This window comes from Myotis brandtii, unplaced genomic scaffold, assembly GCF_000412655.1.
Source record: "Myotis brandtii unplaced genomic scaffold, ASM41265v1 scaffold18, whole genome shotgun sequence".
NCBI lineage: Eukaryota > Metazoa > Chordata > Mammalia > Chiroptera > Vespertilionidae > Myotis > Myotis brandtii.
Window position 1 is genome coordinate 1,154,663 of NW_005356674.1, and position 15,799 is coordinate 1,170,461.

The following is a 15,799-nucleotide window of genomic DNA, read 5'->3' on the forward strand; positions in this document are numbered from 1 at the left end:
GGGCTGAGGACCAGGAGAAGGGATTCTGATAGCGCTTGTGTGTATATTGCACATCCTATAAGAATGGATAAAGGCAGATACTCTTGATGCAGGCTGCTTTGCAGAATTTTCTATCAATGGGAGACTAAAACATTTGGAAGAAAGATCACAAAGCAGCAGAGAAATGCTGCTTCAAACACAGGATACTTGACTTTGGGTGGTGAGCACACAATGCTATATACAGATGATGTATTATATAAAATTTGCACTTGAAACGTATGTTATTTACTAACCAGTGTCCCCCAATAAATATATTATTTAAGAAATATTTTTAAAATACAGTGTACGTCCAGATTGCTACTTAGGTTGTTTTCTTTATATAGGTCCCCTTTAAGCAGTTCCATTCCCCCTAGTTTTGCTTCAGACCTCAGCTCCAGTACTTTTCTCTAAAAATACTTCCCTTCCCCAGTAACCTACCACTATACCTCTTTTCTCCCAAATTAGGGTAATTACTAAATTTCTTTTGTATAATGGGTTTTGATCCTGATATCCATGGCACCGGCCCCTTGGGAGGATCTAGCAAATAGCTACATGTGGGCAAATGTCTGTTGGGTACAAAACAAACAGAATGGGGACCAATGACCGTGCTCCCTCCTCTCTTCTTAATGACTAGGTAAGCAAATGATTTAACTATATTGCTTGGTTTGTGGAGGTTTTTTCCCCCAAAGTATCAACTCTTTTCCATTAGTTTCTTATTTTTTTTCTTTTTTAAAAAAAATACATTTTATTGATTCTCCACAGAGAGGAAGGGAGAGGGACAGAGAGCCAGAAACATCGATGAGAGAAACATCCATCAGCTGCCTCCTGCACACCCGCCACTGGGGATGTGCCCGCAACCAAGGCACATGCCCTTGACCGGAATCTAACCTGGGACCTTTCAGTCCGCAGGCCGACGCTCCATCCACTGAGTCAAACCGGCTCGGGCAGTTTCTTATATTTTTAATATAATTTTCTTGTCCTGGAAATGTAATTCTAAAGACTGTATTTTTATAGTTCTAAGATCTCAGGTATATTTTGTACAATGGTACTGGCATGTGGAAAGAATTTATTCCCATATTGATCTGGTATCCAGCAAAATTATTTAATTTCTTTAATGGCTTATTTGTAGATTCTATTGCTTGACATAAAGACAATACTATTTCCAAATAGTGAGAAATTGTCTTGTTGTTGTTGTTAAACCTCACCTGAGGATATTATTTTCATTGATTTTTTTTTTTTTTTAGAGAATGGAAGGGAGGAGGAGAGACAGAAACATCGATGTGAGACACATCGATTGGTTGCCTCCCACATGTGCCCAGACCACGACTGGGACCAAGCCTGTGACTGAGGCTCCTGCCCTTGACCAGAATTGAACCTGAGACCCTTCACTCCACAGGCCAGTGCTCTAAACACCGAGTAAACCGGCTAGGATGAGAAATTGTCTTTTTTGACAAGCCTCTTACATGTTATTCCTTAGTCTTCTTTATTAGATATCACTTCAAGTCCAGATTGAAGAGTAATAGGGGCATCCTGTCTTATAACTTGTGTAAATGTAGGTGCTTCTACATTTTACCATAAATTGTAATCTTTTCTATACATGCTTGGTAGATAACCCTTATGCTACTAAAGAAATTAGTTTTCAGTCTTTCTAGTCATTAAAAATTTTGGATTTTTGTGTTGTTTGGTGCTGACTTTCTCAGATTATTCTGCATGTTGGCATTTTATTGTTTGTGTGTATACAAAAAGTAGCTACATTTAATAATTGAATCTTTGGGTACATACAGAAAGCTGGCAACAGAGCAAATGAGACCAAGCTTGGGGCTTCAGGGATTTTAAAAATTGCATGCCCTTCTGACTTCAGAAGAGAATGTGGAAGGGGAAAGGCAGTAACTGCAGGGTCACTTTAAGGGTTTTAAATGTTAAATTTTGAAACTAATTTTTCTGTATGTATAAGATGACTTACTGTAGTTTCTTTTTAAATCTATTCATGTGGTCATTCACACTGATAGGCCTTCTAAAGAAGTATCTTTGCATTTTGGTTATTCTACATTATTTTATACGATTCTAATTCCATCCTTGGTTCTTTTTTGTTTATTGCAACCATAGACCCACCATTCCTAATTTTTAAATTATTTTTCCAGGTTTGCCTCATATTTTACAATGAAATAAATTATTAGTGATAAAGCTAATATCAAGATACTAGCTTTTTTCGGTTGAACATTAATAATTATTTAGACTTACCAACATGCTTTGCCAGTATCTTTGCTCACCTTCTGTTCTTGCATTCCACTCCTTCATTCTGTCCTCATTTTTTTTCTTACCAACGTATACTCTTTCAAATTCCTTCAGCTGTGGTCTGTGTATAAATCATAGTTTTATATGCCTGCACATATTTCAATTAAACCTTCAAACTTGTATAATTTTAGCTTGGTTTGGAATTCTAAAATAATGCCTATACTCTCTCACTACTTTAAAGGATGCTCTATTGTTTTCCCTACCATTTATTGTCACAGTTCAGAAGCCTTCTGTCATTTGTATTGCCATTCCTTTGGAGGAGATTAGACTACTTACTTTAGTATTTTTCTTGACTTTGATGTTCCACAGTTTCAACCTGATGTGTTTAGCAGTAAAAATGTTGCCTGCTGCAACTCAGTGAGCTTTCTAAATCTGAAGAATTAACTATTTTCTTAAAATCTCAAAAAAGAATGAGTCAGTATCTCTTGGGCTATTAAACCCCTCTCCAATCTGTGGGACTTCTAATAGAGAAATGTTGGAGCTGCTTAACTAATGTCCCTAGCCTTATCTCGCTTTTCAATTTCTATATCAATTAGCTCAATAATTCAACTTCCTCTGGCATAAAATCTCCAATTATTTGGCAACATTAAATAAGGCTGATTTTCTCCTGGGCAAAGAAATTTGTTTTGTGGACATACTTTGAATGGGAATACACTTTCTGCTCCACATTTGAATTTTTCATTGCTTCTTCCTGGTTCCCTGAAATCCAGAACTCAGGCCCTAGCTGGTTCGGCTCAGTGGATACAGCGTTGGCCTGGGGACTGGAGGGTCCCAGGTTCAATTCCAGTCAAGGGCACATACTCCAGTTGTGGCCTCCATCCCCAGTAGAGGGCATGCAGGAGGCAGCCAATCAATGGTTCTCTCTCATCATTGATGTTTCTATCTCTATCTCCCTCTCCCTTCCTCTCTGAAATCAATAAAAATATATTTAAAAAATAAATAAAATAAAATCCAGAATTCAGAACCACCTATATGTAGCTCATATAATTTGAACTTTAGAAATATTCCCTTTCTTTTCGAATGCACCTTTCAAATAAACAGTTTTGTTCAAGTCAAATCATCCTTGGTGAAGTTATGTCATTTCAAAAGATAGGCACAAGGATTAGGATTGTAAAAAGACTACATATAAGAAGCAGACATTTTTCCTGGAAGAGGAGAGGATTTAGACTTAGATTACCCCATAAGAGCTGTGAAAGGTGGGTAAAGCATGATACTTGTGCACCTTATATCTTAGGCCCCCAATATGATGGTTGGCTGCCTCTGAATGCACAACTGACAGTCTATACCCCTTAGCAGGAGGAAAACCAGAGAAAACACTCTTTCTGAGTCAATTCCAAACTTTCAGGACAAAAAGAAAATCCAGAGAGGAGAACCTCTTGGTTTTATTGATAAGCCACAGCAAAGTTTCTCCAAATGGATACCAGTCTGGTGAGAACTGCAAACTCACCAGACTATGATGCTGGCCTGAGCAACAGGCACAGAGGACCTATTACTGTGTTATATACCCTGTGTTTCTCGTTCTTGTGACAAACAACACTTTTAGTCAGCAAATGCAAAATGGGAACATGACAGAGAACACAAGGAGATGAGAAAAAATGTCTTGATTCCACCCAGGATGTCAAATAAATGGAACCAGTATCAAAACCTGGTACCAGGTCTGGCTGGTGTGGCTCAGTTGACGGGGGTTGTCCCATGCACCAAAAAGTTGCTATTTTGATTTCCAGTCAGAGTACATGCCTGGGTTGTGGGCTCAATCCCCGATATGGGGTGTTCAGGAGGCAGATTGATGTTCTACTCTCATATTGATATTTCTCTCTGAAAATCAATTTTGAAATCTTAAAACACACACACACACACACACAAACACACACAAACCTGATACCAAACTGAGAGTAAATAGCCAAGAAACTACTGCTCAGCACATTGGCCCAGACTCCATAAACTGAGAGTATCAAGGCAAAAGGTGCCTCCATGGGTGCTGTCCCTGTTTGAAGGCTGAGGTCCATGGGGATGGGCAGTGCAGACTCTATCACACAGGGACCTCCAGGAAAACTGAAAATAAAGAAAGCCCACTTCAATTAGAACTGAGGTTCTCAACCTGTGGGTCGCAACCCCTTTGGAGGTCAAAAGACCCTTTCACAGGGGTCGCCTAAGACCATCAGAAAACACACATATAATTACATAATGTTTTTGTGATTAATCACTATGCTTTAATTATGTTCAATTTGTAACAATGAAAATACATCCTGCATATCAGATATTTACATGATGATTCATAACAGTAGCAAAATTACAGTTATGAAGTAGCAACAAAAATAATTTTATGGTTGGGGGTCACCACAACATTAAGAACTGTATTAAAGGGTCGCGGCATTAGGAAGGTTGAGAACCACTGAATTAGAACAAGCAGAGGCTATTTACTCAGAGCTTGTTAGAGCAAGGGTGTCAGCCCTGTCACTTGCTTGCATTTGACAAACTTATAGGTAGGCCAGGGAGTAGGAAAGCTTTATGGTGGAGAAAGGGGAGGGCTTCGGGTATGTTTGGAGGTTGTTGGCCAGGGGAAGCTGGAGGCAGGCTAACTAGAAGCAGGACATCTTATGTAATTGGATTGGCTTGTGTGCTTTGGGTCTTAGGCATAGCAGGTTTGGCTTTCTCAAGTTGGCCCCGAGTTGGAAGTGGGGGTGGGAATTAGAAAAGCTGACCAAGTCCTGAACATTTGGGGCCAGTTGCTGCAGAGGTTATGGTTTTCTTTCTGGGCTGCTTGCTACAAAGGTGTGAGTCAGAATTCTGTTGTCATATGTGGTCTGGGCATTGTTTTGTATATTCAGCCTCTCACATCCTATTTCCCCACCCAAAATCAGAAAGGAAGAAGTAACATCTCTATCTGCAGATTATATGATTGTGTATGTGTACAAAACCCTAAAGACTCCACAACAACAACAACAAAACCATTAGCAATAATAAATTCATTAAAGTTGCAGAATATAAAAATCGGTGTCATTACTATTCACAAACAGCAAACTACCTGAAAAAGTTTAAGAAAACAATTCAAATAACAGAAACAAAAAAAAATACTTAGGAATAAACTTAACAAAAGAGGTGAAAGACGTATACACTAAATAGTATAAAATATTGATGAAAGAAATTAAAGAAGACAAATAGAAATATGCCCCATGTTTATGGATTGGAAAAAACTAATGTTGTTAAAATTTCCATAGTACTCTAAGTGATCTCCAGATTCAATGCCATCCATATCAATATCCCAAAGACAATCTTTAAAGAAAACAAACAGCCCTGGCTGGTTTGGCTCGGTGGATAGAGCATCAGCCTGCGGACTCAAGGGTTCCGGGTTCAATTCCGGTCAAGGGCATGTACCTTGGTTGAGGGCACATCCAAGGTAGGGAGTGTGCAAGAGGCAGCTGATCAATGTTTCTCTCTCATTGATGTTTCTAACTCTCTATCACTCTCTCTTCCTCTCTGTAAAAAATCAATAAAATATATTTTTTTTAAAGAAAGAAAACAAACAAACAAAAGAAATTTTAAAAAATCCTAAAATTCATATGAAACCACAAAAGACCCGGAATAGCCACAGCAATGTTAGCAAACACAAAGCTAGAGGCATTTCATTTTCTGATTTCAAAATATATTATAAATCTACAGTAATTAAAACAGTATGGTACTGGCATAAAAGCCGGCATAAGACCAGTGAAACATAATAGAGAGCCCAGAAATAAATCCCCACACTTACGGTCAATAGATTCAAACAAGGGTGCCAAGAGTATATAACAGGGAAAAGATCGTCTCTCCAACAAATTATATTGGGAAAACTGAATATCCACATGCAGAAGAACAAAATTGGACCCTCATCTCATCATATACAAAAATCAACTCAAAACTGATTAATGACTTACACATAAGACCTGAAACAATAAAATTATTAGAAGAAAACATAGAGGAAAAGCTTCTTGACATTGGTCTGGGCAATGATTTTTTGAATATGATATCAAAAGGACAGGTAACAAAGCAAAAATAGTCAAACTGAAACAAAGGAAACACTCAGCAGAATACTAGTAAAAGGGTAACCTACAGAATGGGAGAAAACATAGATCTGTTAAGTGGATAATATTCAAAATAAAAAAGAACTCAACCAACTCAATAGCAAAATCTATAATAATAAAAGCATAATATGTAAATAGACCGAATGACTGAACAGCAGAACGACCATCCAGACGACCTTCCGGATGACCACGCTATGACACGCACTGGCGCCAGGTCAGCCAAGGCAGGTGTGATGCAATTGGTCGGGGGGGACCCTGCCATGACCCCACCATCGTCCCGCAGAGGGAGGCCCAGGCCAGGCAAGCGATCGCTCCCCAAGCCTGTCATCCGCAGAGAGAGGTGACCGGTGGCTGGGGAGGGGGGCAGTGCCGCATAGATGGCAAGCAGTGGCAGCGGCAGGAGCAGGGGCCAGCTGCTGGCAGCCAGGGGAAGGAAAGCCCTGAAAGGCCCTTATCACCGGCCAGGCCTAGGGATCCTACCCAAGGGGTCCAGGATTGCGAGAGGGTGCAGGCCGGGCTAAGGGACACCTGATTTGCTGCCCAGCGTAATTCAGTGGTTGAGTGTCAACCTATGAACCAGGAGGTCACAGTTGGATTCCGGTCAGGGCATGTGCCCGGGTTTCAGGCTCCATTCCCTGTTGGGGAGGTGCAGGAGGTAGCCAATCAATGATTCTCTCTCATTATTGATGTTTCTATCTCTTTCTCCCTCTCCTTTCTCTCTGAAATCAATAAAAAAAAATTTTTTTTAATTACCATTTTAGATGGTGTGCTCAGGAAAGCCTCAGAAATAAAACCCTTTGAGTAATGGGCTGAAAGAAGTGAGGAACCATGCAGTTAGATGGGTAGAAGAAAAGCAATTGCAAAAACTGTGAGTATGCCTCCCTAGGAAAGCATAAAGGCCACAGAGCTGTAACAGAAGGAGCAAGGGGGAGAGTCAATCTGACATAACACAAATAGGGAGTCTAGATCATATAGAACCTGTACAAAAATACTGGCTTAGACCCTGAGTTAAATTGGAGGTGTTTAGCAGAGGATTATGGTTTAATGGAATCACCCTAGCTATTGTGTAGAGACTGCCTGAAAAAAAAGGGCAAAGCAGAGATGCAAGACCACTTAGGAGGCTTCTAGAGTAATTCACTGAAAGGATGAAGGTGGCGGCAGGGTGATAGCAGGAATATGGTATGAAGTGCTTTGGGCCAGGATATCCAGGAACGGATGTGATGTGTGAAAGACAGACACAAGAATAATTTTGAGTGTTTTTGGTCTGAGCAACAGGAAGTAATTGCCAATTATTGTGAAGGGAAACACTTTGGAGGGATCAGAAATGGGGAAATATAAGCAGCTCAAATTTGGATCTGAAGTTTGGACTGTGCATTATTAGATTGACATATATAAAATTGGTAATATTTAATTACTCTGCATCACAAATATGAAAATTATTGATAGTTCAACTTAGATATCCAGGAGAAAATGCTGACAGTACATTTGGATATTCATGGCAAAGGAATAGGAGTGAGACTCATTTTAGGGAGCCACCAAGCTACACATGGCACTTAAAGGAAGACAGTGACGGTTGATAAAATAAGTAAATAAATAAATAAGGCTAAGAACATGGTCCTGGGATATTCCAGCATTCAGAATGAGGACAAACAGCTCAGGAAACTGGGAAGTAGAAGTTAGAGACAGACAGGAAGAGTGTGAGATCTTAGATGCCAGGGAGAAAGTGTTTAAAGGACAGAGTGAGTGTGTCAAGTGTTGCTTACAACTCAAGAGAAGAAACAGAATTAACCACTAGATTTCATAATGTGGGGGGGGGGGGTCATTAGTGACCTTCATGTGAGTGTTTATAGACGACTGGCATGGACAGAAATATGATTGAAATGGGTTCAAGAGAGAGTGGGAGGAGAGAAATTAGAGAATGGAAGTATGGTTGATTAATTCAAGAGTTTTGGTGAATAAGGAAGGAGAAAATTGATTCAGAAACTAGAGGAGAAAGTCATGTCAAGAAAGTTTTTACTTGTTTTAAGAAGGAAGAGTTTACCTCTTGCCTTAGCTGGTTTGGCTCAGTGGATAGAGCGTTGGCCTGTGGACTGAAGGGTCCCGGGTTCCATTCCAGGCAGGGGCACAAGCCCGAATTGTAGGCTTGATCCCCAGTAGGAGATGTGCTGGAGGCAACCAATCAATGATTTGATGTTTCTATCTCTCTCTCCCTCTCCCTTCATCTTTGAAATCAATAAAATTTTAAAAAAGAAGGAAGAGTTTACCTCTCAATTATACATTGAAGATATTTATTCAGTAAAGGTAGCTAAAATGTGATGATGCTAGACAGAGACGGGATAATTGCCAGATTGATGTTCTTGAGGAGGCAAAACGAACTGAGATCAATTGCACAAATGGAGGAAGTGGCCTTTGCTAGGAGCATAGACATTTCATCCATGGCAACAGGAGAGAAGGCAGACTATACAGTCCTTCGTGGAGCTTGGTGAGATATAATTATAGACATTTTGAAAAGTATTTTATGATTGCTTGTATTGTCTCAGTGAAAAAGAAGCAAGGTGACCATCTAGGGGAGAAGATAAGGGGTGAGGTATTGGAGATTTGCAGAGAGAGGAGAAAGCATGCAATGTTCATCTAGAACAGTGGTTCTCAACCTTCTGGCCCTTTAAATACAGTTCCTCATGTTGTGACCCAACCATAAAATTATTTTCGTTGCTACTTCATAACTATAATGTTTCTACTGTTATGAATTGTAATGTAAAATCTGATATACAGGATGGTCTTAGGTGACCCCTGTGAAAGTGTCGTTCGACCACCAAAGGGGTCGTGACCCACAGGCTGAGAATGCTGATCTAGAACAACAAGAGAGTGAATGGAATAAAGCATAAGGGTAAGATCACTGGGCAGCATTTGGAGCCCACTTGAGGTTAATGATCATGAATATAAAATGAGATCAGTCAATGGGGTTGAGTGTTTTTCTCCAGCCCCATTCGGCTGCATCAGTGCAGGCACAAAGTAGCAGATATATTAACCAGCAAAGTAGGAGACAGGAAAGGGAGCTGAAGATATAAACATGGCCATGATTAGAATGAGTACCATTTAAGTTCCAGGGAAGGAGCAAAGTGAAGACCTGATGGTGTCAGTCTTAGTGAAAAGGTAGTAGGATCCATGTGTTTGTCCAGAGGGATGGAAGGTCTGATAGAGTTTAAATATTTAGAGGCCTAAACTAGAAAATTAGGAGATACTCCGAGAATAAAATGTTTGGAAATGTGATCATGGAGGGGTTACAATTTGGAGTAATGACAAGGTCAAGAGTAAGAATCAATGAGGTAGAAGGGAGGACAAAACTGTTGAAGGGGCCAAAACCGGTTTGGCTCAGTGGATAGAGCGTCAGCCTGCAGACTGAAGGGTCCCGGGTTCGATTCCGGTCAAGGGCATGTACCTTGGTTGCGGGCACATCCCCAGTAGGGGGTGTGCAGGAGGCGACTGATCGATGTTTCTAACTCTCTATCTCTCTCCCTTCCTCTCTGTAGAAATCAATAAAATATATTTTTTTTAAAAAACTGTTGAAGGGAAAGAGAAGAGGCCAAGACTTGGGGGCAGAGGGAATCCATGAGAAATTAAAATCACCACAAATTATGCCAGGTGTAAAATGTGTGAGAATTATAGTAAATCAAGTGCTAACGTTTTCATAACTATGATAGAGACATTCGCTATACATGTATGTGCTAAATGACTGGTATAAAGTATGTCTGAAACCTAATCTTTTTAAACAATATTTTGTTTCTTTACAAATTGAGGTAATATTACGAAGGCTACATGGAGAGTGATGACATAATAAGTGAAGAAAGCCATATCAAATCAAACTGTCAGCAGTGGCCTTTATGAGAAGGTGCTAAGTTGGTCTTTGAAGAAGGTACCAATGCTGCATAAACTGGAGAAAGAGTCCCAAATTTTTAAAGTAAAAAATCAGAACGAAGATAGAAACATTTCAAAGAATAAGATATAAAAATGGCTAGTAAGCATGTAAAAATGATCCACCTTGATTGGCAATCAGAAATGCAAAATGAAAATACAGTGGGATACCGTGTAAGTACATCAGGTTGGAAAAAGATTGAAGAGTCCGGCAATAAGAAATGCTTGCAAGAATGTCGTGAAATGGAAATATGCTCTCCTCACAGGAGTGTAAACTTTGAAAAACATTTGGGTGGAAATGGGGAGGCATTACCTATTAATTTGAAAAGGCATACACAGTACCAATTGGCAATTCACTCCTAGATATGCACAATAGATATGAGTAAAGAGTCCATGATTTAAAACCGTATAAGTCTGCATTTGATTCCTACATCTAACACAAGCTAGCTGTTTAATTTTGAAGACTGAAAAAGATCAATTTTTTTCAAAGAAGGCAGGAGGAAGCTTTGGAGGTGATAGATATATTTATGGCATTAACTGTGATTTCAGGGATTTTTACTTGTTTCCAAACTCAAGTTGTATACATTAAATCGGTACAGTTTTTTGTATCTCAACCATGTTTTTAAAGAAAATTCTTATTTAAATTACTCAGTAATAGGATGGATATACAATAAGTGCTCAATAAAAATGATTTGTTTATATTAATGTTTTAATTTTACTGATATTATTAATAGTGTTATAACAGCCTTAACCTTCAGGAAGAATCATCTGCCACTAATATTTTACTTTAGTGTTTTTTTAATATACTTTATTGAGTTTTTACAGAGAGGAAGGGAGAGGGATAGAGAGTTAGAAACATCGATGGGAGAGAAACATCGATCAGCTGCCTCCTGCACACCTCCTATTGGGGATGTGCCCGCAACCAAGGTACATGCCCTCGACCGGAATCGAACCTGGGACCCTTGAGTCCACAGGCCAACGCTCTATCCGCTGAGCCAAACCGGTTAGGGCTAGGGCTTACTTTAGTATTAAAACAAAACTTCTCTTAAAAGAGAAATCAGTATTTTCCATTTACTCCTAAAATTAAAGAACAAACATTAAAGAAATTTCAAGGAGTATTTGGGTGGGTCCGTTTGATGCTGGGAAGTGAGTGGTCTAGTGGAGTGGTCTTTTTTTCTAGAATGCCTGAAATCACAGGAAAACATCAGTCCCAAAAGTAAGCAATGTTTCAAGGTGTTACTTGCATATCATTTTTTCCCTAGACCAGTACTCTGCCCCCTAGAGGCCTATAGAAGTATTTCCTCATACTGACCTACCAACCACAGACTCCGATACTGGGCTGGATCTCTTGGGGGCGGAGCCTCGGAAGGGGTGGAGCTTAGTGAGAAGTGAGAGTTTGGTTCCCGGGGCCTCAATTGCAACTTCATCCGTCCTCCCTACGCGCACAGGTCAGCACCAGGAGCCAAAGATTCAAAGCCTAGGCGCGGGCTACCCACAAGCTGGACGGCGGGCCTCCAGACAGGTGACCCAGGAGCTCCGAGGACTCCCCCGCGACGCGCGGTCCCAGTCATGGCACATGCCGAATTGGGGGCTTGATCCCCAGTGTGGGGTGTGCAGGAGGCAGCCAATGAATGATTCTGGCTTATCATTGAAGTTGCTCTCTCTCTCTTTCTCTCCCTTCCTCTTTGAAACCAATTTAAAAAAAAAAAAGATATAAAAGGCCCTAAAGGAGAAATAAAACAAATGAAATGAAGACTGGATTGCGCCCAACCTGCAAGGCCCGGCGGGACCCCAGGCCGCTGATGCGCTCACCTCCGTGATGGTCGTGGCTGCAGGCTGTGCCCTGCAGCTGCCTCTGTAAGGCGGCGTCCACCTGGTGCTGGAACCCGAGCCCACCTGGGTCCTGCAGCAACTGTCTCTGGGAGGACACACCCTCGTGCTGGTCCCCGAGGCGCTCTTGGGCTCGGGAGCGGTGGCTCACCCGCTCGTCGGCCTGGAACCCGGCGCTCTCCTGGGCGCTCCCGGGGGAGGCGTCGCCATCCAGCAGGGATTCTTCTGCGCATTTGCCCCACAGATCGCCGTCCGAGGAGAGGCCCACCACCAGGACGAGGACGCGGCCCCCGGGTTCCTGACTCCCTGGATGGTCGCTGCAGCCGGCTCGGTCGCTGGAACGGGGTTAGGCACCCACCCGCACGGCCCCATCAGACAGCCATGGCCTCAGGCCCCCACGCCTAGTCCAGAGAGACGCCCGCCTGGGCCCGACTTCAACCTGAACTTCCACCTGTGGGAGCGCTTCCCCAGCTCACCGCTCCAAGCTCTACCTCCGTCCCCCAGTCCAGGTCCGCAGGTGCGCCCCCGGCGCCCTCTGGGGCCTGCTCCCAAGGCCCGGAAACGCCTGTTCCAGGAATGAACTGCCGCTCCCCCCAGAGTTATACTAAATATCCTACAACCTGGAAACTGAGCGCTTCATGTGCAAACAATTCCTTCCGTGCAGACTGGCTCTAGTAAGCAGATAAGATGGTAGGAAGAGAAAGCAAATTCTGGACCTCATCATTGAAATGGAAAACCTGCCCAGGGATATGAGACAATGTGTTCTCAGAGGGCTGGGCTTTTTTACAAGATCATTCTCAGGCCCCTCCATCCCCTTTGTTTTGTATCAGTTATTTTCTCTCCAACTGGACATCAGCCCCATACAGTTATTCCCATTTCTCCCCAAACCAAGAATTCACGGGATTTCTCGTGTTTTTTTTTTTTTTCTTGTAGGTTTTCTCATGAATGTATACTCTTGGCCATTGGTTTTCTCTTTCTTGATGTGTCCAGATGCTCTTCTGGAAAACTGCAAAGCAGCATAATGGTAACTGTTGGATTTTATCAGATGTTTCCAGCATGCATTGGGATTTTTAAATCTGTTCATCCGGTGGTTTTGACCTATAGACTGATGTAAAATGTTTGCATTTCTGCTAGTCCACATTATTTCATACCTTTTTAATTTTACCCTGACCTTTTTCCTATGTAAATCAAACTTTAACATTTAAAATTTTATTTATCATATTTGCTTCACATTTTTATTAAAGAAATAAAATATTGATCAGGCCCTGAAGTCAACATGATTTCTTAAATATATTTTTATTGATTTCAGAGAGGAAGGGAGAGGGAGAGAAACATCAATGATGAAAGAAACATTGATGGGCTGCCTCCTGTACGCCCCCTACTGGGGATGAGCCTGCAACCTGGGCATATAACCCCCGCTAGAAGTGAACTCCGGACCTTTCAGTCCACAGGCCGACACTATCCACTGAGCCAAACAGGCTAGGCCCAGTGGTCGGCCAACTCATTAGTCAACAGAGCCAAATATCAACAGTACAACGATTGAAATTTCTTTTGAGAGCCAAATTTTTTAAACTTAAACTATATAGGTAGGTACATTGTTATTAACTTAATTAGGGTACTCCTAAGGCTTAGAAAGAGCCACACTCAAGGGGCCAAAAAGCCACATGTGGCTCCCGAGCCGAAGTTTGCCAACCACGGGCGCTAGGGCAACATGATTTTATTTTTTTAAACATCGATACTAATAGGTTTACCACATACTTTACCAATTCTTCTCTGCCTCTTTCTTCTTATGTTCCACTCTTAAAATCTAGCCACAATTTTCTTCTTGCTGAAGACTATCCTTTAATAGTTCTTTCCACTATGTCCTATGTATGATAAATTATCTTGGTTTTGTAAACCTGAACATGTTTTTGTGTGGTAAGCTCTCTTACTCTTATGTTTTATTGCATATTCACTAATTCTAACGTGATGTTTAACTAAAGATGTTAGTCCATTGTTCTGCCATTTTGTTGTTTTTGAAAGCAAGAAGTCTTCTGCTAATCAGTTTGTTATTCCTTCTGTATTTAATTCTGCTATTAATTTTAGCATATTTTTTAATGTTTCTTTTCCTTTGGTGTTCTAGAGTTTTATTGTAATGTCTCTGGGGTAAATTCTATTTTTATTTGGCTGAGTGGAATTTATCAATATGGGAAATTATCTCTTAACTGAAATCCCACAAAATTTTAGGCCCTATATCTTAGAATATCCCACATATCCCCATCTCTGGAAATCCAATCAGATATAGTGCTCAATCTCCCATGACTCTTAACATTTTGTTATCATACGTATGTGTGCCTTAATTCCAGTTTTCTTTATTCTTTAACCCAACTAACTGTTTCCAGTATTCTGTTTATATTTCTATAAGAAAGTTTTCATTTCAAAGATTATATTGTTTTCTTTTTTTAATATATATGGGAGAGAGATAGTTAGAAACATTGATGAGAGAGAAACATCGATCAGCTGTCTCTTGCACACCCCCTACTGGGGATGTGCCCACAACCAAGGTACATGCCCTTGACCAGAATCGAACCTGGGACACTTCAGTCTGCAGGCTGATGCTCTATCCACTGAGCCAAACCAGTTAGGGCTATATTGTTTTCTTTTCAAGATTTTTACTTCCTTCATCTTGTTTCAAACTTCTCCAGTTAGTGTTATAAACTCCCATTTTTGTTTCATGGGTGGTATTCCATCCTTTATGTTCTGAAATTTTTAAAACATGAATTAATAACTCAATTAATTCAATTTCCTCACAGGTAAAACCTATTATTTGTTTTTAATCACATTGGAATGTCTCATGTGCTCAGTAATTTTTATGAGTGGGCACATTTTGAGTGGGAATTCATCTTCTGCTTCCACAGTTATAATTTCTATAGTTTCCACTTCCAAGTGGACCACAACTCAGAACTAAGGCAGGACTCTTATAACTTGTCTCTGTGAAAACTCACAGGTCTAATCCCCAAGCAGTCATACAGTGACCATTCCCAGTTTCAACCTCTTTCTTTGATCAACTACAGGCACTGCCATAAAATAGTCTTCAAACTCTGATGATTGACAATAGGCCGATTTTCAGCCCTCTCAAAAGAGCAGAAATTCCATTAGTCTCAGTACCACAAATACACCATATCAGCTGTCCATCAGAGACTGGATTTTCTACTCTATTTCTGGTCCCTGAAAGTACTAGTAGATGTCTATATTTAATATGACTTAATATTTTCTATCTCTGCTTCCAGTAGGAGGGATTTCCCCTGTACTACCATCTTGTCCACAATTCCCACCACACTCAACCATCCTTCCTACTTCTCCCCATAACACATCAATTAATCAGCCAAATTATCTGGTTATTCTGAAGAGAGAAGATGGCCCTGTTTGCAAAACTGTCTTCTGCAAAAGCTTCATAATCTATACTAGAAATCACTAAGGACATCCATTTTTAGCAATATGTGAACCAAATAGTCAAAAAATCCTCAAGAACAACACTCTTGAAACTGATTAATAAAATGTTATTCTAACATTTTTTAAAGGTGTATCTTAGCTTGTAAATGTAAGAGAAGTCCTCCAACACCAAAAATGATGACATGCCACAAATCCAGAGAGGAAAGTAGGTGCTGAAACAAGAGGACACATAGGGGTTCCTAACATCCTGTGGC

General features: G+C 40.7%; 1 protein-coding gene across 1 annotated transcript; it reads left to right on the top strand.

The window, feature by feature from the left end:
- The first annotated feature begins 7,982 nt into the window (after positions 1-7,982).
- Positions 7,983-12,693, top strand: LOC102248710 (proline-rich protein 23C). Its single transcript, XM_005863662.1, is given in 2 exon segments — positions 7,983-8,040; positions 12,038-12,693. Coding segments are annotated over 2 exon segments (714 nt in total).
- Positions 12,694-15,799: the final 3,106 nt, after the last annotated feature.